This window comes from Jaculus jaculus, chromosome 7 (assembly GCF_020740685.1).
Source record: "Jaculus jaculus isolate mJacJac1 chromosome 7, mJacJac1.mat.Y.cur, whole genome shotgun sequence".
NCBI lineage: Eukaryota > Metazoa > Chordata > Mammalia > Rodentia > Dipodidae > Jaculus > Jaculus jaculus.
The window spans coordinates 36146795-36172295 of record NC_059108.1 but is presented as its reverse complement, the minus strand read 5'-3'; the positions used below and the strand labels follow the sequence as shown (position 1 = coordinate 36172295).

The 25501-nt window shown below is 44.0% G+C and overlaps 1 protein-coding gene across 2 annotated transcripts in view; it reads right to left on the bottom strand.

The window, feature by feature from the left end:
* The window catches only part of Cdk19 (cyclin dependent kinase 19), a 174589-nt gene extending 156794 nt beyond the window's left edge, over positions 1-17795 (bottom strand). For both annotated transcript variants that reach the window (XM_004660632.2, XR_006638124.1), the window contains exon 1: positions 17565-17795. In XM_004660632.2, coding sequence (XP_004660689.1) covers positions 17565-17692 — 128 coding nt within the window. In that variant the 5' untranslated portion in view covers positions 17693-17795. The remainder of the gene's footprint in view (positions 1-17564) is intronic.
* Between the last annotated feature and the right edge of the window lie 7706 nt (positions 17796-25501).

Here is a 25501-nt window from a genome sequence, read left to right as displayed (position 1 = left end):
TGTCTGGAGTTCGTTTGCAGTGGTTAGAGGCCCTGGCACACCCATTCTCATTCTCATTCTCTCTCTCTCTCCCTCTCTCTGTGTCTGTCAAATAAATAAATAAATAAAAATAAAACTTTTTAACATTTTTTGCTTTTTGGCTTTTTGAGGTAGGGTCTCACTCTAGCCCAGGCTGACCTGGAATTCACTATGTAATCTCAGGCTGGCCTCAAACTCATGGCAATCCTCCTACCTCTGCCTCCCAAATGCTGGAATTAAAGGTGTGCACCACCACACCCAGCAAAATAAAACTGTAAAAACCTCCAGAGGCATTTCCCATTTTGGGTATCTGGCTTTATGTAGATACTGGAGAATTGAACTTGGGTCATAAGGCTTGGCAGGTAAGCACCTTAGCTATATCCTCAACCCCAGAAATTTCAATCTATATTAAAGTTCCTGTTTATTTAATCTATCTGAACTCAGGACTTAGCCAAACGACTCCCTTAGACCACCTGAAAGGAATGCCCCAGAATAAATATGTGAAGTTCCCAGCTAGAAGCTTGTGAAGTATAAAAACACACACTATACCAAAGCCAGAGTGACTTCTCAAAGGACACTACTGTCCTTCACTAGCACAAGGGGAAAATGTAATTAGAAGGAGAAAAGGGCATGCCATAATAGCTCCTATCTGTCAAAACATAATTAAACCCATACTTTCACCCTCCCCTTCCACATAAGCCTGGACACAAGGAGAAAACAGGACCAAAAGGCCGGTTTTCCAGCCTAGATTATGTCATTAGTAAAAACTGCCATAATTCCCTATTTACTCACATTTAAACGATATCACATTTGGACCCCGCTTCTACAGAGTCCAGTCAAACACCACCCAGAACACTTGTCTGTCTTCACCTGAACCCTCCAATTGGTCACTGAACCCTACCCCCTAACTTGAACCTTTGCGCTTGCCCTGCCCCATCCACGCCCACAGCTACCAGTGGGTACACACCTCATTATTATTATTTCTCATCTGACTTCTCTAATAGTCCCCCTGCTTTCATACATGATCTTTTGCCCTTTGCCAGCCATACTGTATGGAAACTTTTTATTACTGGGCAGTGGCTCTCTCCATTAGATGTGACTATAAGATCTTATACCACCTTAAAAGAAACCGGGAACTGGAGAAATGGCTCAGCGTTAAAGGCACTTGCTTGCAAAGCCTAATGGCACGGATTCAATTCCCCAGTACCCAATGTATGTTAAGCCAGGTGAACAAAGTGGCACAAGTGCCTGAAGTTTATGTGCAATAGCATGAAGTCTTGTCACATGCATTCTTTATCTAATTTTTTGAAAATTTTTTAAGCAACCTTTCTTTAAAAAACTATTTACATTTTTAGAGGCTGGAGAGATGGCTTAACGGTTAAGTGCTTGCTTGTGAAGCCTAAGGACCCTGGTTCAAGGCTCAATTCCCCAGTACCCACGGAAACCATATGCACAAAGTGGTGAATGCATCTGGAGTTGTTTTTTTTTTATTATTTTTATTTATTTGAGAGCGACAGACACAGAGAGAAAGACAGATAGAGGGAGAGAGAGAATGGGCGCGCCAGGGCTTCCAGCCTCTGCAAATGAACTCCAGACGCGTGCGCCCCCTTATGCATCTGGCTAACGTGGGACCTGGGGAACCGAGCCTCGAACCGGGGTCCTTAGGCTTCACAGGCAAGCGCTTAACCGCTAAGCCATCTCTCCAGCCCCATCTGGAGTTTTTTTGCAGTGGCTGGAGGCCCTGGCACGCCCATTCTGTCTCTCTGCCTCTCTCAAATAAATAAAAATAAACAAAAAATTTAAAAAACTATTTACATTTTTAACAATACTTATTTCATTCTAAATTATTGGAATCTACTGCATTTGAATATACTGCTCCTATTCTCCCCCAGGTTAAAGGCCAAGTTCTTTAGCCAGCCACATACACATGAGCGTGCTCTTCTGTTCTCTCCCACCTCCGCCTCCACCCTGAGAACTTACTTAGCAGGTGATCCACCTGCTGTGTTTCTTTTCTTCACAGTGGTGTGTTCTACTTCCTTGGCATATATTACGAAGATGTAATGTTTGTTTTATTGTGCGTACACGTTAGTGTGTGCATGGGTATACTCTTCCATGGAGGCCAGAGGACAACCTCAGGTGTCATCCGCAGGAAGACCATCCACCACCTTTGAGACAGGGTCTCTCACTGGCCCAGAGCTTACCAATTAGGCTAGCATGGCTAGCCAACAAGCTCCAGGGATCCACCTGTCTCTGCCTCCCCAGCACTGGATTATACATGCTCGCAACCTGTAGTAAGAATCTTGAGTCTGTTCAAATAGGTTAGTTACAACCCACTAACAGCTACCACAAAACATTAATCTAAGAATAAATTTTTGTCTCATCTTACAGCACGATTTTCTCCAACAGTGGTTTACAATCCCACTATTATAGCAACACACTAAATTCTTACCTTTGAAACAGTGTGGGGTGGGTGGGGGGTGTGTTTTGTTTTGTTTTTGTGTTTAAGTTTCTCAAGGTAGAGTCTTGTTCTATCCCAGGATTACCTTGAATTTACTATGTAATCTCAGGCTGGCCTCCAACTCACAATGACCCTCCTACCTCTGACTCCTAAACTCTAAAATTAGAGGTATACACCCAACATCCAGAAAACCGATGTTTATGTAATGGTAACATGGCATGGTGCAGGCACAGCCTGAGACTGTGGGTAGAGGGGTTCTACCCTGGGGAGGGGCAGAAAGAACAGGAAAAAACATGAAAAAAGGACCTTCAACTTCACAACACAATTTTCAAAGTGGACAGCTTTATTTAAAATAATGTTAAGCATACCCAGCTAGCTCAGTTGGTAGAGCATGTGACTTAAACTAATGTTAAACCCCGGTCATGGTGGCACACGCCTTTAATCCCAGCATTTGGGAGGCAGAGGTAGGAGGAGTTCAAGGCCAGCCTGGGGCTACAGAATAAGTTCCAGGTTAGCCTGGGCTAGAGTGAGATCCTGCTTTAAAAAACAAAAACAGGGGCAGGAAAGATGACAGTGGTTAACGTACTTGCCCGTGAAGCCTAAGGAGCCAGGTTCAACTCTCCAGAACCCATGTAAGCCAGACGCACAAGGTGGCACATGCATCTGCAGTTTGATTGCAATGGGTAGAAGCCCTGGCATGCGCCTACTCTCTCTCATGCACATGCACTCTCTCTTACAAAAATTAAAATAAAATGGTTCAATTTCCCAGAACACAAGTAACCAGATGCACATGGCAACTCATGTGTCTGGAGTTTGTTTACAGTGCCTAGAGGCCTTGGAGTGCCCATTTTCTCTCTCGTGCACTCATAAATACATAAAAATAAAATATTTTTTAAAATAAGCCTGGTATGGTAGCACATGCCTTTAATCCTAGCCCTTGGGAGGCAGAGGTAGCAGGATCATCATGAGTTCAGGAATTCCAGATCAGCCTGGCCTAGAGCAAGACCCTACCTTAAAAAAAAAAAAAAAACAAAAAAGGTGGGGAGCTGGAGAGATGGCTTAGTGGTTAAGCATTTGCCGACCAATCCTAAGGACCCCAGAATGAAGCTGGATTCCCCAGGACCCACATAAGCCAGATACACAAGAGATGCATGCGTCTGGAGTTCATTTGCAGTGGCTGGAGACCCTGGTACTCCCATATTCTCTCATATATATTTTAAGGGGGTGGGGACTAGAAAGAAGACTTAGTAGTTAAGGGACTTGTCTGTAAAGCCTGAGAACCCAGGTTTGATTCCCTAGTACCCATGTAAGCTAGATGCTCAAGGTGGCACATGTGTCTGGAGTCTGCAGTGGCTAGAAGCCCTAGCATGCCCGTTTTCTATCTTCTCTCTCTCTCTCAAATAAATAAATAAATAAAATATTTTTAAAACAATTTTAAAAGGGCTGGAGAGCCGGGCGTGGCGCATGCCTTTAATCCCAGCACTCGGGAGGCAGAGGTAGGAGGATTGCCATGAGTTCAAGGCCACCCTGAGATGACAGAGTTAATTCCAGGTCTGGCTTCTGCATATGTGCGTATGAGCTGTGTGCATATACACTCATATGAGAAACAAGCCTTATAAATTAATCTAATAAAAGTATTTTATTGGGGGCTGGAGAGATGGCTTAGAGGTTAAGACACTTGCCTAAGAAGCCTAAGGACCCAGGTTTGATTCCCCAGAACCCACATAAGCCAGATGCACATGATGGCACATGTGTCTGGAATTCATTTGCTCTCTGCCTCTTTCTCTCTCTCTCAAATAAATAAAAATAAAATGTTTTATTATTATTTATGGGGAGGAAGAAGGGAGAAAGAGGAGCATGCCAGGGCCTCTAGCCACTCCAAATATATGTATGTGTCACCGTTTGAAGCTGCTGTAAATGAGTTCTGGAGAATTGAACCTGGGTCCTTTGGCTTTGCAGGCAAGCGCCTTAACCACTAAGCCATCTCTCCAGCCAATAAAAATTTTTTTTTTTTTTAGTATTTTATCAGACTGGACATGGTGTGTGTGCAAGTCTATATGCTTGCATGTGGAAGCCTGGAGCTCGCTGGCTAGCCTGTGTAGTCCAATCAGTGAGCTCCAGGCCAATGAGAGACTGTCTCAAAAAGACCAATAATTAAAAAAAAAAAACAAGAAAAGTCGAGTAAGGTGGTGAATGCCTTTAATCCCAGCACTTGGGAAGCAGGGGTAAGAAGATCATTGTGAGCTCGTGTTCACCCTGAGACTACATAGTGAATTCCAGGTCAGCCTGGGCTAGAGTGAAACCTTGCCTAAAAAAAAAAAAGAAATGTACTTTATCAAAAAAAATTAAGAGAGGCAGGTGTGGTGGCACACACCTTTAATTCAAGCACTCGAGAGGCAGAAGTAGGAGAATTGCTGTGAATTCAAGACCAGCCTAAGACTACACAGTAAATTCTAGATCAGCCTGAGCTAGAGAAACCCTAACTCGTGGGGGGGGGGGGGCATATAGCCCATAGATTAGTGCTGCTCTCTCCTTTGATGAGAGAAGCTTCCATTTTCAGCCAGTAGACACTACTCTATTTTGTAAAGTGGCAAAATACTGACTAAAACCAATGCTTTTAAATAGGATTTTCAGCAAAGGTATCTTGAGGTTACACAAACATCTTAAAGTACACTTGCACAAATCCAGCTAGGATAGGTCAAGCAGAGAGAGGTGTAGAGAGTGGAAATCAGAGAGAGGAATGGACACACCAGGGCCTCCTGCCATTGCAAATGAACTCTAGACACATGTGCCACTTTGTGGATTTGGTTTATGTGGGTACTGGGGAATCAAACCCAGGCCATCTGGCTTTGTAAGCAACCTCTAACTGCTGAGCCATCTTTTCAACCCAATAGCATTGTCTTTTTTTTAACTTTTATTTCTATTTATTTATTTGAGAAAGAAACAGGCATCGAGAGAGAGAGAGAGAGAGAGAGAGAATGAATGGGCACACGAGGGCCTCTAGCAACTGCAAACAAACTTAAGACACATGTGGCACCTTGTGCATCTGGCTTATGTAGGGCCTGGGAAATCAAACCTGGGTCCTTAGGCTTTGTGGACAGGTACCTTAACTGCTAAGCCATCTCTCCAGCCCCAAAAGCATTTTTATTTTTATCTATTTGCAAGTAGAGAGAGAATGTCCCCAGGCTACTAGCCAGTGCAAGTGACTCTAGACACATGCTCTACTTTGTGCACCTGGCTTTCTGTGGGTACTGGGGAAGAGAACCCAGGTGTAGGGCTTTGCAAACAAAGGTCTTTTACCACTGTACCATCTCTCCAGCTCTAAAAGAGCATATTTTCTAAATATTTTTTATTTATTTGTTTGCAAGCAGAGAGACAGAGAACAGGCATGCCAGGGCCTTCAGCCGCTGCAAAGGAGTTCCAGATGCATATGCCATTTTGTGCATCTGGCTTTACATAGGTACTGGGGAATCAAAACCAGGTCATTAGGCTTTGCAGACAAAAGCCTTGGCCGGTGAGCCATCTCTCCAGCCCTCTTTTGTTTTTACTTTATTTATTTATGAGAGAGAGAGAGAGAAAGAGAGAGAGATAGAGAATAAGCATGCCAAGGTCTGCAGCCACCTCAAACGAACTCAGATGCATGTGCCACCAGGTGTATCTGGCTTACGTGGGTTCTGGGGAATCAAACTTAGGTCCTTAGACTTAATAGGCAAGCAACTTAACAGCTAAGCCATCTATCCAGCCCTCTGTTTTATTTTTAAGTGGAAATCACAGAACAGGTTTAAGTCCCTGCAATGAAGGTATATTTTTCCTGAACAAAGACTTGTCATATTGGTTTATTCCCAGCACCACAAAAAGGGACTTATATATTAGCAAATGAAGATATTTTATGTAGACATCAATTGTCCGCGGGCTTCAAAGGTTTCCACCTCTCTGATGCATCACTCATTTCTGATAAGAACACAAACCCTGCAGCAACTCGCATCCTGAATTGCATCCTGTCTTCTCTCTGGAGACTCTTACCCTGAACAGTGCATGCTCAAAACAGCTATTACAGGAAGTGCTGGACTATCAGCTATTTATAAATGGACAAAAGTCTTTAAATAGCCTTGTCTGCTCCCTCTGTACGGTCTTAGAACAAAAACATTATCTATTTTTAAAAAATGGTCATGTTAGTTACTCAAAATACTAAAATGTGCACTAAAAATATATTTCTTATCCCTTTGTTTTAGAATCAAAAGGTAAAACTCACAATATATAGGCACCACATTTCAAGGTAATGAGGTGACCATTTGAAACAAATCCATTTGGTGAACTCCAAATACTTAAGTGATTATCACCAAGAAAATTTCCAAAAATGAGCAGAACATGGCAGCACATGCCTTTAATCCCAGCACTTGGGAGGCAGAAGTAGGAGGATCACTGTGAGTTCAAGGCCACCCTGAGACGACATAGTGAATGCCAGGTCAGCCTGGGCTAGAGTAAGACCCTACCTCAAAAAACCAAAACAAAAAGAAAATTTCAAATATTAACAGACCTTGAAATGTTCTCTGACATCTACCTTCAAGGTACTATGCTGAACATTTCTGAAAACAAATTCACCCCTTACTATCAGTTATTATCTTAATTGTTCCAGCAGATTAAATCTAAAAATATATTACATAGAAGTAGAAATACTGAGCTGGAGAGATGGCATAGCAGTTAAGGCACTTGCCTACAATGCCAAAGGACCCAGGTTCGATTCCCCAGGACCCATGTAAGCCAGATGCACAAGGCAGCACATGCATCTGGAGTTCGTTTGCAAAGGCTGGAGGGCCTGGTGCGCCTCTTTCTCTCCCCCCCCCACCCCCGCCTATTTATCTCTCTCTCTCTCTCTCTCTCTCAAAAATAAATAAAATACATTTTAAAAAAAAAGTAAAAATACTGGCCAGAGAGATGGCTCAGCAGTTAAGGGCACCTCCTTGCAAAGACTTACAGCCTGGGTTAAATTTCCCAGTGACACCAGGCATGTTGGTGCACGCCTTTAATCCCAGTACTTGGGAGGCAGAGGTAGGAGAATTGCTGTGAGTTCAAGGCCACTTTGAGACTACATAGTGAATTCCAGGTCAGCCTGAGCTAGAGTGAGACCCTATCTCAAAAAAACAAAATAAAAAAATAAAATTTTTCAGTGCCTACATAAAGCCAGACTCACAAAGCACATGCATGTGGGGTTTGTTTGCAGTGGCAGGAGGCCCTGGCACACCCGTACACTCTCTCCTCTTTCCTTCGTTCATCCCTCCCTCCTTACTCACCCCCCCCATCTGGCCTTTCTTTCTCAAGTAAATATGTAAAAATATTTTTTAAAAGGTAAAACTAGTTGGCTGGAAAGAGGGCTCAGCACTTAAACGTGCTTGCTTGCCAAGTTTGATGGTCCCTAAGTACCCACATAAAGCCAGATGCACAGAGCAGGACATGCCTCTGGAGTTCATGGACAGTGGCAAGAGATCTCAGTATGCCCATTCATATTCTCTCCTCCCCCTTGAAAATAAAAATATTTAAAAAGTAAAAAGGCAACAATGCAACAATTTAAAAAAAAAAAAAAAGCAAGGGTTTGAGATAGCTCAGCAGTTAAAGTGCTTGCCTTCAGAACCTAAGGACCAGAGATTAATTCCCCTGTACCCATATAAATCCAGATGTACAAAGTGCATGCATCTGGAGTTTTTGCAGTGGCTAGAGGCCCTAGTGTGCCCACTGTCTCTGTCTGTCCTTCTTCTGCTTCTCTCTGATTGCAAATAATTAAATATATTTTCAAAGGGGAAAGCAGGGGGAGGGGGAAGAGTATTACCATGGGATATTTTTTATAATCATGGAAAATGTTAATAAAAATTGAGATAAAAAATAAAAAAAATTTAAGTTCCTCTTGCCAGGTGGTACATGCCTTTAGTCCCGGCACTCTGGATGCAGAGGTGGAAAGGTTGCTGTGAGTAAGAGACTAGCCTGAGACTACACAGTTCCAGTTCAGCCTGGCCTAGAGTGAGACCCTCCCTTGAAAAAAAAGACAAAAAAAATGTGAGGTCAGGGGAAGAGATTGAATAAAGGAAAGGTGGAGGGAGGGCTAATCAAAATCTTAAGAGGGTATGAATAAGTCATATGGAAATCTACTTTTTTGGACAATGGTGCACCCAGAGCCACACATTGTTACAAGAAAAATTTTAGTATCAGGGATGGGAAACCTTCCAGTGAGTGTAGGCCAGGAGTTCCCTTATGCCCACAAAACATTACAGGCCACTGCTGAGGGTCTTGGTTTCCCACCAGGGATAGATGGTAACATCCTATTGCTGTAGACTCCACATGCTTGGGCTGCAAAGTCACTAAGAAATCCTGCTGGAGCTGATATGAAAACCTCCTCCATGTAGACCAGCTGACAGAAAGCTGGAAAAACTGACACTGCATTCAGCACCATTGGAGAGAGAGAAGCCATCAGCGAAAATTAACAGTGGACACTGCAAGCCTTAAGTTTTCCCAGCCAGGCAAAATGAGCCAATGGGTGCAACAGCAGCTTGCCTGTTATAGAGGAAACCAACTGCTCTCTAATTGGACTGGAGGCCCTCCACAATAGGGAATACATCCCTGATATTGAAAAACCTATGATGGGGGAAGTCATGAGGCCTAGGTGTGTAACTTCTGCTGGTATCTGGCTAAATGCATATATTATGCTCAGCAAACTGCCCTAAAATCACTTCTCTTAATGTTCATACCCATATATTAATGCTACTCTCACTTCTGGTTAGAGAAGCTTCTTTTTTCAAAGGGCAGTGACCTCTGGGATGATTCAAAAGGCACCATAGTGCTGAGAAGTGACACAGTGCTCAGCACTAAAACATCTCTATCACACCTTCCAAGGCTCAGGGTCCATTATGAAAAAGGTGGCAGAAAGAATATAAGAGCCAGCTGACCACTTGGGAACTTCCAGAAGTGGGTGAGTTTTTCTCTCAGCTGAGTCTAGGCTGGCTTGGCCCAGTCGTAGGCCAGCCAGGAGGGCTTCCTAGCCCTTACTCTCCACATGTGTTCCTTGATCCCCTCCAGCTCCCCCACATGGCAAGAACTCCTTGAACTTTCTTCCCCCCCCCCCACTTTTTCCAGGCCCTCCACATGGGATCTTTGGCCATGAGGGTGCCTTTCCTTGGCTCTGTACTTCCCTCAATAAATATATTAAGCTAGCAATTTTTAACAAAAGAATGTGAGAGCCAAAGGAAGGGTAAGACTTCTTATAATGCACTCTTCCAGACACAAGATGGTCTGGATATCTATGACCTCACAATGCCTGACATTACCTACACAGGACCATCATAATAGGAAGAAAAGATGATGACATCAAAATAAAAGACAAACTGATTGGGAGCAGGAGGGGATATTATGGAGAGTGGAGTTATGAAGGGGAAGGTGAGGGGAAGGGAATTATCATGGTTTATTGTCCATAATTATGAAACTTTTCAATAAAAAATTAAATAAAGCTTTGGAACACTTATATTGCAAAATTAATGAGCTATAAACTAATGTCATTTAATTTACTAAGTGCTAAAGACATTTGTTTTTACTATACAAATCCATTCTCAAAAAATTTCCCAAGATATATGAGTGCTGACATTTTCTAAACAGTTCTATAAAATAGTTATTAACAACAAGCACAGAAGACAGAATTCTACAGTTTAGCAATGCTCAAAGAGCTGCCTTAAGGGAAAAAATGCTTAATATTTCACACCAGTCTATATTCCTTATTATGTATTAAAAGAAGTTGTAAGTGGAGTTGGGCATGGAAACACACCTTTAATCCCAGCACTCAGGAGGCAGAGGCAGCAAGATTTCCATGAGTTCAAGGCAACCCTGAGACTACATAGTGAATTCAAGGCCAACCTGGGCTAGAATGAGACCCTACCTTGAAAAACCAAAAATAATAATAACAATAATAATAATACACCAGACTTAATTAGTGCTACAGCAATACCTCTAACCACCCAGCTCACCTGACATCACTATTTCATGATTTCAAACCAATTAGTGAAAATGTTACTTTTGTTGTTGTTCTTTTTGTTTTTCAGGTCCCTCTCTAGCTCTAACTCAGGCTGATCTGGAACTCACTGTGATCTTCCTATCTCTGCCTCCCAAGTGCTGGGATTAAAGGTGTGTGCCACCACATCCAGCAAAGCATTACTTTTTAAAAGGGTAAAAACCAGGGCTGGAGATATAGCTTAGCGGTTAAGCGCTTGCCTGTAAAGCATAAGGACCCCAGTTCAAGGCTCGATTCCCCAGTACTAACGTAAGCCAGATGCACAAGGTGGTACACATGCATCTGGAGTTCATTTACAGTGGCTAGAGGCCCTGGAGCACCCATTCTGTCTCTCTCTCTCCCTGCCTCTTTGTTGCTCTCAAATAAATAAATAATTTTTTAAATAAAAGTGTAAAAAAAAATTTAGGAGCTGGAGAGATGACCCAGCAGTTAAAACACTTACTTGCCTGAGTTGGATTCCCCAGTACCCATGGAGAGCCAGATGCACAAAGTGGTACATTCATCTGTTCACTTGAAACAGCTGGAGGCCCTGGCCTGACCATTCTCATTCTCATATTCATTCTCTCTCCCTCTCTCCCCCCACCCGCTTGCAAATAAATAAAATACTTTTTTAATTTCTTTATCTGATAAGAGAAAAAGAGAAGGAGTGAGAGAGAGAATGTGCACATCAGGGTCTCTTGCCACTGCAAACAAACTCCAGATGCATGTGTAACTAACTTTGTGCATCTGGCTTTATATGGGCACTGGGAAATCTAACCTGGCAAGCAAATGCCTTTAACAGCTAAGCCATCCCATCTCTCCAGCCCCAAATAAATTTGTTTTTTAATTTTTTATATTTTATTTATTTGTTTGGGTTTTTCGAGGTAGGGCCCAGCTCTAGCTCAGCCTGACCTGGAATTCACTATGTAGTGTCAGGCCAGCCTCAAACTTACAGGGATCTTCTACCTCTCCACCCAAGTGCTGGGATTAAAGGTGTGTACCATTACACTCAGCCCCAAATAGAGAGTGAGTGAGTGAGTGAGTGAGTGAGTGAGAGAGAGAAAGAGTGTGTGTGTGTGTGTGTGTGAGAGAGAGAGAGAGAGAGAGAGAGAGAGAGAGAGAGAAAGAAAGAGAAAGAGAGAAAGAGAGAAAGAGAGAGAGAAAGGGTTCATTTTGGCTTATGGACTTGAGAGGAATCTCCATGATGGCAAGGGGGGAAAATACGATGGCATGAGCAGAGGGTGGACATCACCTCCTCTCCAATATCTGGTAGACAATAGCCAACAGGAGAGTGTGCTAAACACTGGCAAGGGGAAATTGGCTATAACAACCCTAAGTCCACCCCCAACAACACACTGCCTCTAGGAGGCTTTAATTTCCAATTGCTATCAGCTGGGGAGACTAGCATTCGGAATATCTAAGTTTATGGGGGACACTTGAATCAAACCACCACACCAAGGCTCTTGGTTTCCCACCAGAACTAGATGGTAAGACCCTATTGCTGAAGACTTCACATGCTTGGGCTGCAGCTCACTGAGAAATCAAGCTGGCGCTGAGTTAAAAACCTCCTCCCTGTGGACCACCTGACAGAAAGCTACTTAAAGCTACACTGCATGCAGCTCTATGGGATAGAAAAGTCATCAACAGTGGTGAACAGCAGTGGACATTACAAGCCTTAAAATAGGCCACCCAGGTCAAATATGCCAACTGGTGCAATAATGACATATCTGTTATAGGAGAAACCAATGGCTCTCTAACTTAACTGGAGGCCCACTCCACAGGAGGGAATATATGCCCTATGCTGAAAACTTAGTGAAAAGCCTATGGCAGGGAAAGTCATGAGCCCAAGGGGTGTAATGCCTGCTGCTGTCTGGCTAAATGCATAAATTATACCCACCAAACTGCCCTATATGCAATTTTCTTAATGTTTATACCCACATACTAAATGCTACTCTCACTTTTGGTTAAAGAAGCTTCTCTTTTCAAATTGCAGTGACTACTGGGATGACTCAAAAGTCACCAGAGTTGGGCATGGTGGTGCACACCTGTAATCCCAGCACTTGGGGGGCAGAAGTAGGATGATCACCATGAGTTTGAGGCCACCCTGAAACTATATAGTAAATTCCAAGTCAGCCTGGGCTAGATAGAGCAAGACCCTACTTGGAAAAAAAAAAAAAGTCACCATCATGCTGAGAAGTGACAGTGGAGTATTCAGCACTGAGACATCTATCACACCTTCCAAAGGTCCAAGTCCATTGTGGAAGAAGTGGTGGAAAGTATGAAAAAGACAAAGGAAGGGTAGGACTCCTTACACCCTGCTCTTCCAGACACAAAATGGCCTGGATATCCATGACCCTGCAATTCCTGGCACTATCTACACAAACCATCATAATAAGAGAAAAATAATGATGACATCAAAATAAATGATAATTAAGAGGGGGAGGGGATATAATGGAAGGTAGATTTGGGAGGAGGAAAGTGGGGATGAGGAAGAAATTATCATGGTTGATTGTCTATAATTATGGAAGCTGTCATAAAAAAAAAAGGTCTCTGGAGCTGGATGTGGTGGCACAAGACTGTAATCTCATAATATGGGAAGCTCAGGCAGGATGTTGCTGTAAGTTCAAGGCTAGCCTGCACTATAGTGAGACCCTGACACAAAGAGAGAGGGAGAGAAAGTAATGCCTCTGAGTGTGTCTGTGATGCATTTCTGGAGGCTAGAATAATCTTTAAAACAACCACCATTTTTTTTAACTTTTTTTTTTAATTTTTATTTATTTATTTGAGAGCGACAGACACAGAGAGAAAGACAGATAGAGAGAGAGAGAATGGGCGCGCCAGGGCTTCCAGCCTCTGCAAACGAACTCCAGACGCATGTGCCCCCTTGTGCATCTGGCTAACATGGGACATGGGGAACCGAGCCTCGAACCAGGGTCCTTAGGCTTCACAGGCAAGTCCTTAACCGCTAAGCCATCTCTCCAGCCCACAACAACCATTTTTAAAAATAATTTCAGGGGCTGGAGAGATGGCTTAGCAGTTAAGGTACTTGCCTGCAATGCCTAAAGACACAGGTTCAATTCCCCAATCCACCACTGCAGTACATCTCCAGCTCCCACACTCTGAAGCCCTACATCAAAAAGGGGGGGGGGCACTGGAGATGGCTTAGTGATTAAGGGGCTTGCCTACATTAATCTGCAGATCCCATTTAGCCAGATGCGCAATGAGGCAAGTGCAAGGTTGCACATGCCCACTAGGTGGTGCAAGAAGCAGGAGTTTGATTTCAGTGGCTGAGGCCCTAACAGGCCAATTCCCTCTCTCTCTCTCTCTCTCTAAAATAAGAATATTTTTTTAAAAATTTTAAGTTCCTCTTGCAAGGTGGTACATGCCTTTAGTCCTGGCACTCTGGATGCAGAGGTGGAAAGGTTGCTGTGAGTTAGAGACTAGCTTGGGACTACATAGCTCCAGTTTAGCCTGGCCTAGAGCGAGACCCTCCCTTGAAAAAAAAGAAAACAAAAAAATAAAAATACAAAGACATTGGCCATGGTGGCCCACACCTTTAACCCCAGCACTTGGAAGGCAGAGGTAGGATCACTGTGAGTTCAAGGCCAGCCTGAGATTACATAGTGAAATCCAGGTCACCATACCTCGGAACACCCCCTCCCCCAAAAGAAGGCAGAGGCTAGGAAGATGGTTCAGCAGTTAAAGGCACTTGCTTGCAAAACTTGCCTACACAGGTTCAATTCCTCAGTACCCACATAAAACCAAGAGTACAAAGTGTGCATGCATCTGGGGTGGCAGGAGGCCCTGGCTTGCCTATTCACCCTCCCTCCCTTTCCTCACCTTACCTTTCCTTTTCCCTCAAATAATTCTTTCTTCAAATTCTTTTTTATTTTTATTTATTTATTCATGAGATAGAGGCAGATGGGGGGAAGAGGGAGGGAGAAAATGGACATCCCAGGGCCTCTAGCCACTGTAAAGGAACTCCAGATGGATGCACCACTATGTGCATCTGGCTTATGTATGTTCTGGGAAATAGAACATGGGTCCTTAGGCTTCACAAGGCAAGTCCCTTAACCCTTAAGGCATCTCTCCAGCCCTCCTCAAATAAGTTTAATTTTAAATATAAAGAAGCCAAGCGTGGCAGCGCACACTTTTAATCCCAGCACTCAGGAGGCAGAGGCAGGAGGATCGCCATGAGTTTGAGGCCACCCTGAGACTACATAGTGAATTCCAGGTCAGTCTGAGCTAGAGTGAGATCCTACCTCAGAAAACCAAACAATAATAAATAAAAAGGCCGGGCATGGTGGCTTACACCTTTAATCCCAGCACTCAGGAGCCATAGGTAGGAGGATTGCTGTGAAGTTGCTATCAGCCTGAAACTACATAATGAATTCCAGGTCAGCCTGGGCTACAGCAAGGAGATCCTACCTTGAAAAACTAAAAATAAAAATTAAAAAAAAGGTGAAAAACTCAGATATATCTTAAATTTTCAGCCCATTGTAAATTTATGTACATGATATAGCCTGAATTCAAATTGTATTTCAAGAGAAGTAACAGTCCAGAGTTTTATAAGCTAGCATTAAACCATAAGCAAAGCTTTTCTACTAATAGTTATTTCTTCCAATGTTTACTAGGGAGACCTAACAATCTGGTTATATGCTTTACATGCAATAGAACCCATTACTCTTTAACGTGCTCATATGCTCCCTAAAATAGCCTGAGTCTTTTTTTTTACCCTTATTTATTTCTCTAAGCATACCAAAATATAATCCGAATAAGGGTGAACTGTAATTTGCCATGTTCAAGTTGTAAAATACTTTCCTGTGCAAATTTTTATCACATTTGAGAACCATCACTAAAATCTTTTCTTCTTCCCAAATTGTTGATTAGTCATGAATATAAAATTAATCCCACTACTAGCCACAAGAGATGTGGGGGTTTACTACCACAAATCCTCAAGTCTCACACTTGAACCAAGAAAAAAGAAAACCTTTATTACAGTGTTTGTACAAATAATATTGATTAGAATACTTTCATATTCGAAGTTTTTTTTTAATTTTACTTTGAAGATACACAAACTGATTTCATTTTACTAAGGAAGCTTTATTCTAATTAACAAATTTCACTCAAGGTATTCAAGTTAAGAACTTTACTGCAGAGAAACAATCTCAAAAGGAACAAATAGAAGCAGGAATTTCACATGGTAAACCGAGACTATCCAAATGCAATTCAGATGCAGAATTTTCTACTCTTCTGGAAAGTTGCCTGACAGAAGAAAGCCACTTTAGCAGCAGCAAAAAGAAAGAAAGAAAGAAAGAAAGAAAGAAAGAAAGAAAGAAAGAAAGAAAGAAAGAAAGAAAGAAAGAAAGAAAGAAAGAAAGAAAGAAAGAAAGAAAGAAAGAAAGAAAGAGAGAAAGAAAGAAAGAGGGGGGGGGAAGAAAAGAAAAGAAAAAAAAAGAAAAGAAAATATTCTAGATTAAATAAGTTACAGTTAGCATGAGTTCAAAACAAAAACCCACCAGAGCTCACAAATATTTTCTAACTGCCTAAATAGTTACATTGGATGTGCTTTCCGCAAACAGATCTGATAAGATTCCCACAGGAGTGCCAGTGTAACAAGTAGAGTGGATGCTCAAAAACATGTACTAGTCAATTATAGCACCTCACACTCCAGGATGGGCAAGGACAACTGGTAATTAACCAGAAGAAAACAACTGAGGCAGCTGAGGGCCCTGACCCTGTACAGTTATTACAAGAAAAAATAATTACCTGCTATAGTAGTAATTATCTTTCAAACATGGGCAGTACGGTTTCAGCGTATTTTTACATAAAACTTGTAAAGTTATGTTACTGTTACCTTTACATTGTTCGCATATGCACCACCTACCTACTTTGATCCTAAAGTTCTTCCATCATCCAAATCAGATGACAAGAGTGTGCAAAAGGCAAGCAGCACTGATGTCGTGGCCGACAACTCGTCTTTCAGTAATGTTCGACAACAATCCTAGAAACTCCCTTTCCTAGTTTTGACTATCTCTGAAGTCCCAAGATGGGCTGTCAGGTCGCTCTGGGTTCCAGAATGTTGGGCAAAGAGAATCCCTGCCAGGATGGGGTAGAGGTGAGGACTGGCTTGGGAGCTGGCTCCACCAGTCCCGCAGTGCAAGCTCCTTAACCCTCCAAGACAGAAGGATAGGCGTCCTCAAAACATTGTCCAGCCTGGCTCTCCTCAACTCCAGCTCTGTGCCACTCCATATTCTGTCTTTCAATACTCTAGGAAAGTCCTCCATAATCCCTAGCAAGCAGCCATTTAGAGGATGGGGAGTGGAGGACATGTACACACCCAAGATTTTTTTTTTTAAATGAAGGAATACCCACAACATCCAAGGTAGGCACTAGAGAAGTGAGCAGACTCAAGTTAACGCTTGTAAAACACGGCTAACCTACGCTGAAGTGCCACCTCCGAAGGAAAAGGTGACGAACTCAGAACGCCAAAAAGTGGAAGGGGGGGCAGGTGGGGAAAGGATGGACGTGTGCACGGGCTAAGCGCCGACGGGCAGGGGGGCAGGACGGGCGCAGAGTGGTCCCCGTGGAGGCAGAGCCCGAGGCCCTCAGCTCCCCGCGAGCAGCTTCCAAAGCGCCGCCCCCGGGGAGGCGCCGCGCCGATTGGAAGTTCCCCGACGACCGTCACTAGCCCCGGGCCAAAGCGGCGAGTCGGCGGCGGCGGAGCCCTCCCTCCCTCCCGGCCCCGCGCGTCTCCCCGGGAAGGACACGAGACCCTCGCGAACTCCGGGGCCAGCGAGGTGTCCGTGCGACTCCTCGGCACGCGTGGGGGCAGGACGGTGAGAGGGAAGGTGACAGCCCAAGCGGGCGGCACCGACGCCCCGGCCCGGGCAGCACGGCGGGACTCCGGAGGAACCCCGGACGGCATCCTCCCAGGACGCCCGGGCCCCCTTCCACGGCGCGGCGCCACGCGCGAGCCCGCTCCCACCCAACCCATCCCGCCCGCCGGGCCGCCTCGGGGCGAGGACCGGACTGGCCCACGGCCCCCGCCCCGGCTCTTACCCATCTTTGCGCCTCGCCTTGTAGACGTGCCCGTAGGTGCCGCGTCCCACTTTGCACCCTTCGTACTCAAACAGATCCTCCACCCGCTCCCGCTCCGCCGCCAGCTTCGCCTTGAAATCATAATCCATTGTCTGCTTCCCCCATAGAGGCACCGGGACGCGGGGGCCGCCGCCACAGTCCCTCCTCGTCCTCCTCCTCCTCCTCCTCCCCCCGCGGCCGCCGCTCCACTTCTCCAGCAGCCGCCTCTCGGGTGCGTGCGCGCGCGCCGCCCGCCTTCAGCTAGGGACTCCTCGGCGGCCGCGGCAGTCACCACCTCCTCCTCCTCCTCCTCCTCCTCCTCCTCCTCCTGCTCCACCACCACCTCCTCCGCGACGGCGGCTCCCGCAGGCACCCACAGTCCCGCCTCCCCCCCTTCATTTCCTTGTTTTGGAACCTGGTGGGCCGCACCGCGGCTTGCTCGAACTCATTAACAAACCAACCCGCCCGCCTCGAAGCCGCGGGGCCCCCTGGGAAATGTAGTCCAGCAGTCCCCAGAAGCTGGGCATGCTTCTCGGTCAAGAGAAATACAATTCCCAGAACGCCTTGGGCCGCTTCGGTCCCCGCCTCCACAAGGCGTGTACGCCTGCGCACTGACGGCCCGCCCTCTTTCTCCCCCTCCCACCATCACAACCTCAGGTAGAGCGCGACTCCCAGTTCCTCGTAAAGAGAGCGCAAAGTTAGAGCGCGCTTTCCGCGAGTCTGTGGGAAGTGAAGGGAATAAAAGCTGGGCAAATTAATAATAATAAAGTTCCGGGGGAGAAGGAGAGGGGGAGAAAAAAAAGCCTTGCCCACGAGTTCGCTCCAGCGAATGGGGAGTCGAGGAGGGTGGCACAGACAGTTGTACTACAGTGTTGTTTGTTTTCTTCGGCCACTGATCCGCCTGTGGCTCCGCCCCTTGCCAGCGCTGATTGGTGCAGACTGAAGAATGACGTCCCCCTTCGGTGCGTGGGTATACACCGGCTTTGGCTAGTTTCCCGCTCTTTATTGGTAATTGGATGTGCTCGGTTCTTCCTGATAGGTTCATCTTTTTCCTTTACGATGCAAAAACCGTATTTCAAAAACGTGAACATTCAGCGGTTTCCTAGCTCTGTCGAGGGGGCGCCGGGTAACTTCTGGGCGCCTCAGCCAATCATCTTTTTCTTGGCGCTCTAAGTCGGTTTTCTCCGGGCATATGCGGCTGCACAAGCCAAGCTTTAACCATCTGTCTGAGGACAATTAAAGTGCCTGGAACATGCAGCGCTGTAAAGGCAATCATCTTTGCTGGATTGTAAAGGGTATGTACAGTCTGTGCATAATGGCGAAGTTCACCTAGAATGTCTAAGAAATTTCTTTTAATTTCAGGACGAACATTGATTTTTATGGTGTTGAGGCTCAGGACATACCATCCCTAAATACGCATTTTAAGAGCCTGGAGTGTACTACGCTAAAAATATGCCCCTCTGGCATATTGATTACACGAAGACGAAAAGAAATTGAGAACCATCCAACACAAGAAAAACTCGTTAGCTCCCTTCTACTGCCTAAAAAAAGCAAAAAGCAACTCTTTTGTTAAGAAAAATTTAAATTTATCAAGAAATTTATCAATAGTAATGTCTGTACCGGGAAGGCGGCTATTCCTAGACAACCTTGTCATTAGTGACACTACAGACAATTTTTATTCACTTTTAATTCGCTTTTTATTTACTATTTTACCCTCTCTATATTTGTCTCCATTGCCCCCTGAAACGGCAAGTCCTTTCTGTATTCAGGATGCTATGAATTTGATGCTTTAAGCATCTGGCCCTCTGAGCCTCATTTTGTGGCACACTGGTGCATACATCTTTAAATTCTCTTAGGGTAGACATAGTGGCACACACCTATGGACTAGGCTACTACTGGGGTTAAGGAGTCACACACTAGTAGTCCCTGCTGCTGGCTACTGGTGGGTGTATAGCGAGAACTAAAGCAAGGAGAATCTCTTACTAAATTTATGTGTTTGCAAGCAGCGAGAGAGAGAGAGAATGGATATATCAGTCAGGGCCTTTCGCCACTGCAAATGAATTTGAGGTGCATGTGCTACTTTGTACATCTGGATTTATGTAGGTACTAGGGAACAGATCCCAGGCCGTCAGGCAAGTGCTTTTTTTAAATTTTTTTGTTTATTTTTATTTATTTGAGAGCGACAAAGAGAGAAAGAGACAGAGAGAGAGAGAGAATAGGTGCGCCAGGGCTTCCAGCCACTATAAACGAACTCCAGACGTGTGTGCCCCATTGTACATCTGGCTAACATGGGTCCTGGGGAATCGAGCCTCGAACCAGGGTACTTAGTAACTGCTAAACCATCTCTTCAGCCCTAGGCAAGTGCTTTTAACTGCTTGGCCAGCTCTCCAGCCTGAGGAGAATCTCTTGCTTATTTATCCATTCATCCATTCGTTTATTTGCTCACAGAGATAGAAGAGAGACTGACAGAATGGGCTAGCCTCTAGCTGCAGCAAACAGGCTCCAGATGCATGTGCTACTCTATGCATCTGGCTTTACGTGGGTACTGGGGAATAGTATCCAGCTTCTCAGACTTTGCAAGCAAGAGCCTTAATCCCTTGCTTCTACAACATTCCTTCCTGGGAAACTTGCTCAAATCTTGAAAGTATCTTCAGTCAAGAAGTGGGGTTCCACCTAGCTACAGATGACTGGGCTTCTGCGTGAGAATGAAAATACTTAGTAGCAGAGGCCAGTAAGTTAAAAAGGAGACATAAAGGGAAGAGAAAGGAAGGGAGGAGGGTACTTAATAGGTTGATATTGTATATATGTAAGTACAATGATTGTGATGGGGAGGTAATATGATGGAGAATGGAATTTCAAAGGAGAAAGTGAGGGGGAGGGAACTAACATGGGATTTTTTTTATAATCATGGAAAATGCTAATAAAAATTTGGAAAAAAAAAAGAAGTGGGGTTCCAGCCAGGTGTAGTGGCACACACCTTTAATTCCAGCACTCAGGAGGCAGAGGTAGGAGTATCGCTGTGAGTTCGAGGCCACCCTGAGACAACATAGTGAATTCCAGGTCAGCCTGGGCTAGAGTGAGACCCTGCCTGGAAAAATCTACAAAAAGAAAAAGAAATAAAGAACAGAAGGGTTAAAAAAAAAAAAAACGAAGAATTAGGTTTCTTTTATTGCCAGGCACCACAATAAGTGCTATAGATAACAAATGAAAATGGGACTTTTTTTTCCATCAGGGAACTAAATCTTCTGAATCAACCAACATTTACACAAATTAAAAATAAACAATGGTGGGCTAGAGAGATGGCTTAGCAATTAAGACACTTACCCACAAAGCCAAAGGACCCAGGTTCAATTCGCCAAAACTCACATAAGCCAGATGCACAAGGTGATGCATGCATCTGAAATTTATTTCCAGTGGCTAGAGGCCCCGGTATGCCCATTCTCTCTCCCCCTCTTCTCCCTCTCTCTCTCTCTCTCTCAATAAGTAAAATATGTTTTAAAATAAATAAATTAATAAAATTTAAAAATAAACAATGGGGCTGGAGAGATGGTTAGCAGTTAAGGCACATGCCTGTGAAGCATAAGGACCCAGGTTCGATTCTCCAGGTCCCAGGTAAGCCAGGTGCACAAGGTGGCACATGCATCTGGAGTTCTTTTGGCAGTGGCTAGAGGCCCTGGTGCATCCATTCTCTCTCTCTCCCACTCTTCTGTCTCTAATAAATAATAAGTAAAAGTAAATCTTTGAAACCAAATAAACAGCCGGGCATGGTGGCTCACACCTTTAGTCCCAGCACCTGCAAGGCAGAGGTAGGAGGATCGCCATGAATTCGAGGCCACCCTGAGACTACAGAGTGCATTCCAGGTAGCCTGGACTAGAACAAGACCCTACCTCCAAAATAAAATTTAAAAAACAAATAAAAATAAATAAATAAACAAGCTGGGCATGGTGGCACACGCCTTTAATCCCAGCACTCGGGAGGCAGAGGTAGGAGGATTGCCATGAGTTCAAGGCCACCCTGAGACTCCATAGTGAATTCCAGGTCAGCCTGGGCTAGAGTGAGACCCTACCTCAAAAAATCAAAAGAACAATAAATAAATAAACAGGGGCTGGAGAGATGGCTTAATGATTAAATGCTTGCCCGTGAAGCCTAAGGACCCCAGTTCAAGACTTGATTCCCCAGGACTCACATAAGCCAGATGCAAAAAGGGGTGCATGCATCTGGACTTCATTTGCAGTGGCTGGAAGCCCTGGTGTGCCCATTCTCTATCTGCCTCTTTCTCTCTCAGTCACTCTCAAATAAATAAATAAAAATAAACAGAAAACAAATAAACAAACAATGAAGCCGGGCATGGTGGTACATGCCTTTAATCCCAGCACTTGAGGTTAGAGAATGGCCATGAGTTCGAGACTACCCTGAGACTACAGAGTAAATTCCACGTCAGTCTGGGCCAGAACAAAACCCTACCTCAAAAAGCCAAAATAAATAAACAAACACTGGAAAATAAGGTAGCATCCATGGAGGTGTGTTGTGAGCAAAATGTAAAGAATGAGTAGAACATTACTTGAAGGACAAGGGAAGGAATGGAGCAAGAAGCTCTTTCAGACAGGACAGCATGTACTCATACCAAACATATAGTCTGTTTCAGTGACCTCATTGCTGCACAAAGCATCCAATCAAAAGCAGCTGATGGGACTGGAGAGATGGCTTAGCAGTTAAGACATTTACCTGTAAAGCCAAAGTACCAGGTTCAATTCCCCAGGACCCACATAGGCCAGAAGCACAAGGTGGCACACGTATCTGGAGTTTGCTTGCAGTGGCTGGGGTCCCTGGCACACCCATTCACTATCTGTGTTTTTCTTTCTGTCTCTGTCAAATAACTTTTTTAAAAGCACCTGATGAAAGTATTTATTTTGTTTTATACTCTCAAGGGGAAGCACCATGATGGCAGGAGAAAGCATGGCATGAGCAGAGGCTGAACATGATCTCTGCCATAACAGATAGAAAACAGCAGCAGGAGAGTGAGCTGAAGTCTGACAAAGAGGAACTGGCTAGAACACACCAAAGCCCACCCTCAACAGCACACCTCCTCCAGTTAGTCTCCATCTCCCAAACTACCAGCAGTTGGGGATCAAGATTCAGAACACATGAGTTTACGGAGGACATCTGATCCAAGCCAGTGTATTGTTTAAGACTGTTACAGATTAAGCCAAGAAAAGGGAATGAATAAAACTGGATGACAAGCAGAAGTCAGATTGTAAATAGCTCTATAGTCAACAGTTTAGACTCATTATTGTGTAAACAACAGGGAGCCATTAAAGCCTTGTCTGCCTGTCTGTGACAGGGTTGCACTGTGTAGCCCAGGCTGATTTCAAACTCAGAATCTTCCTGCCTCAGCCTCCTAAGTGCAGAAATTACAGGTGTGCACCACTGCACCCAGATTCTTAAAGACTTAGAGCTAAGAAGAAATATAATCAGTCATGTGTTTCAAAACTCCTTTGATGGGGGGGAGGCTGGAGAAATGGCTTAGTAGTTAAGGCACTTGCCTTCAAAGCCAAAGGACACCCAGGTTTGATTCCCCAGGATCCACATAAGCTAGATGCACAAGGTGGCACATACGTCTGGAGTTTGTTTGCAGTGGCTTGAGGCATGGTCCACCCATTTCTCTCTTTCTCTCTCTCTCTCTCTGTCACTCACTCACTCACTCACTCACACTCTCTCCCTCTTTCTCAAATAAATATTTTAAAAACAAAAACTCCTAGCCAGGTGTATGCATGGTGGTGCATGCCTTTAGTCCCAGCCCTTGGAAGGTAGAGGTAGGAGGATTGCCAAGAGTTCGAGGCCACCCTGAGACTATAGTGAATTCCAGGTCAGCCTGGACTAAAGCAAGACATTACCTCAGAAAAACAAAAAAAGAAAAAAACAAAACAAACAACAACAAAAAATACTTCTTTGGGGGCTGGAGTCCTGGTGACTCAGCAGTTACAAGTACTTGCTTGCAAAGCCTGACAAGCCAGGTTCAGTTCCTCAGTACCCACGTAAAGCCAGCACAATCATCTAGAGCCTATTTGCAGTGGAGGCTGTGGTATGCTCATTCTCTCTGTTTCTCTTCTCTTTCTGCTTGCAAATAAATTAAAAAATAAATTTAAATGGTACAAGCATCTGGCATTTGTATACAGCAAGAGACCCTGGTGTGCGCATACACATGCAAATAAATAAATATTTAACAAAGAACTAAAATGACAAATAAATAGATAAATGTATTTGCTTTTCAGTAAGAAGACTGGCCTAAATAATCAGATTTGGAAATTGTGTAATTTATAATGATAGAGTATTAAGAATATTTTTTCCAGACTTTCTGAATACAACCCCAATTGCTCAGGCAATAAAACCACAGATTAATCACTGGGACCTCATGAAATTAAAAAGATTTTGAACTGCAAAGGACACTGTGAATAAAGCAAAGAGGCAACCTACAGAATGGGAAAAAAATCTTCGCTAGCTATATATCTGATAGAGGATTAATATCTAAGATATACAAAGAACTCAAAAAGTTAAATAATAAGGAATCAAACAAGCCAAACAAAAAATGGGCTATGGAGCTAAATAGAGAGTTCTCAAAGGAAGAAATACGAATGGCATATAAGCATCTAAAAAAAATGTTCTACGTCACTAGTCATCAGGGAAATGCAGATTAAAACTACATTGAGGGCTGGAGAGATGGCTTAGTGGCTAAACGCTTGCCTGTGAAGCCTAAGGACCCCGGTTCGAGGCTCAATTCCCCAGGACCCACGTTAGCCAGATGCACAAGGGGGCACACGCATCTGGAGTTCATTTGCAGTGGCTGGAGGCCCTGGCGTGCCCGTTCTCTCTCTCTCTCTCTCTTTCTCTCTCTGTCTCTGTAAAATAAATAAATAAAAATTAAAATTATATTTTTAAAAAAACTACATTGAGATTCCATCTCACTCCTGTCAGATTGGCTACCATCATGAAAACAAATGATCATAAATGCTGACAGGGATTTGGAAAAAAAGGAACCCTTCTACACTATTGGTGGGAATGCAATCTGGTCCAGCCATTGTGGAAATCAGTGTGGAGGTTCCTAAAACAGCTAAAGATTGATCTACCATATGACCCAGCTATAGCAACTCCTAGGCATATATCCTAAGGATTCATCTCATTTCCTTGGAAGTATGTGCTCAACCATGTTTATTGCTGTTCAATTTATAATAGCTGGGAAATAGAACCAGCCTAGATGTCCCTCAACTGATGAGTGGATAATGAAGATATGGCACATTTATACAATGGAGTTCTACTCAGCGGTAAAGAAAAATGAAGTTATGAAATTTGCAGGAGAATGGATGGATCTGGAAAGGATTATACTAAGTGAGGTAACCCAGGCCCAGAAAGCCAAACATCACATGTTCTCTCATATGTGGATCCTAGCTACAGATGTTTGGGCTTCTGTGTGAGAAGGAAAAAACTCAGTAGCAGAGGCCAGTAAGTTTAAAAAGGAGATATGAAGGGAAGAGAAAAGAAGGAAGGAGGGTACTTAATAGTTTGGTATTGTATATATGTAAGTACAATGATTGAGATGGGGAGGTAAAATGATGGAGAATGGAATTTCAAAGGGGAAAGTGGGGGAGAAGGGAGGGTATTACCATGGGATATTTTTTATAATCATGGAAAATGTTAATAACAATTGAGAAAAAAAAATTTTTAAATTTTAAGAAAAGAATATTTTTTCCTGGAGCTACAAAGATGGCTTAGTGGTTAAAGGAACTTTCTTCTAAAACCTGCTGTCCCAGACTCATTTCCCCAACCATCTACATAAGCCAGATGCAAAAAGTGATGCAAGTGTCTGGTGTTTGCTGTGACAAGAGAACTTAGCATGCCAATACACATGCACGCACACATGTGT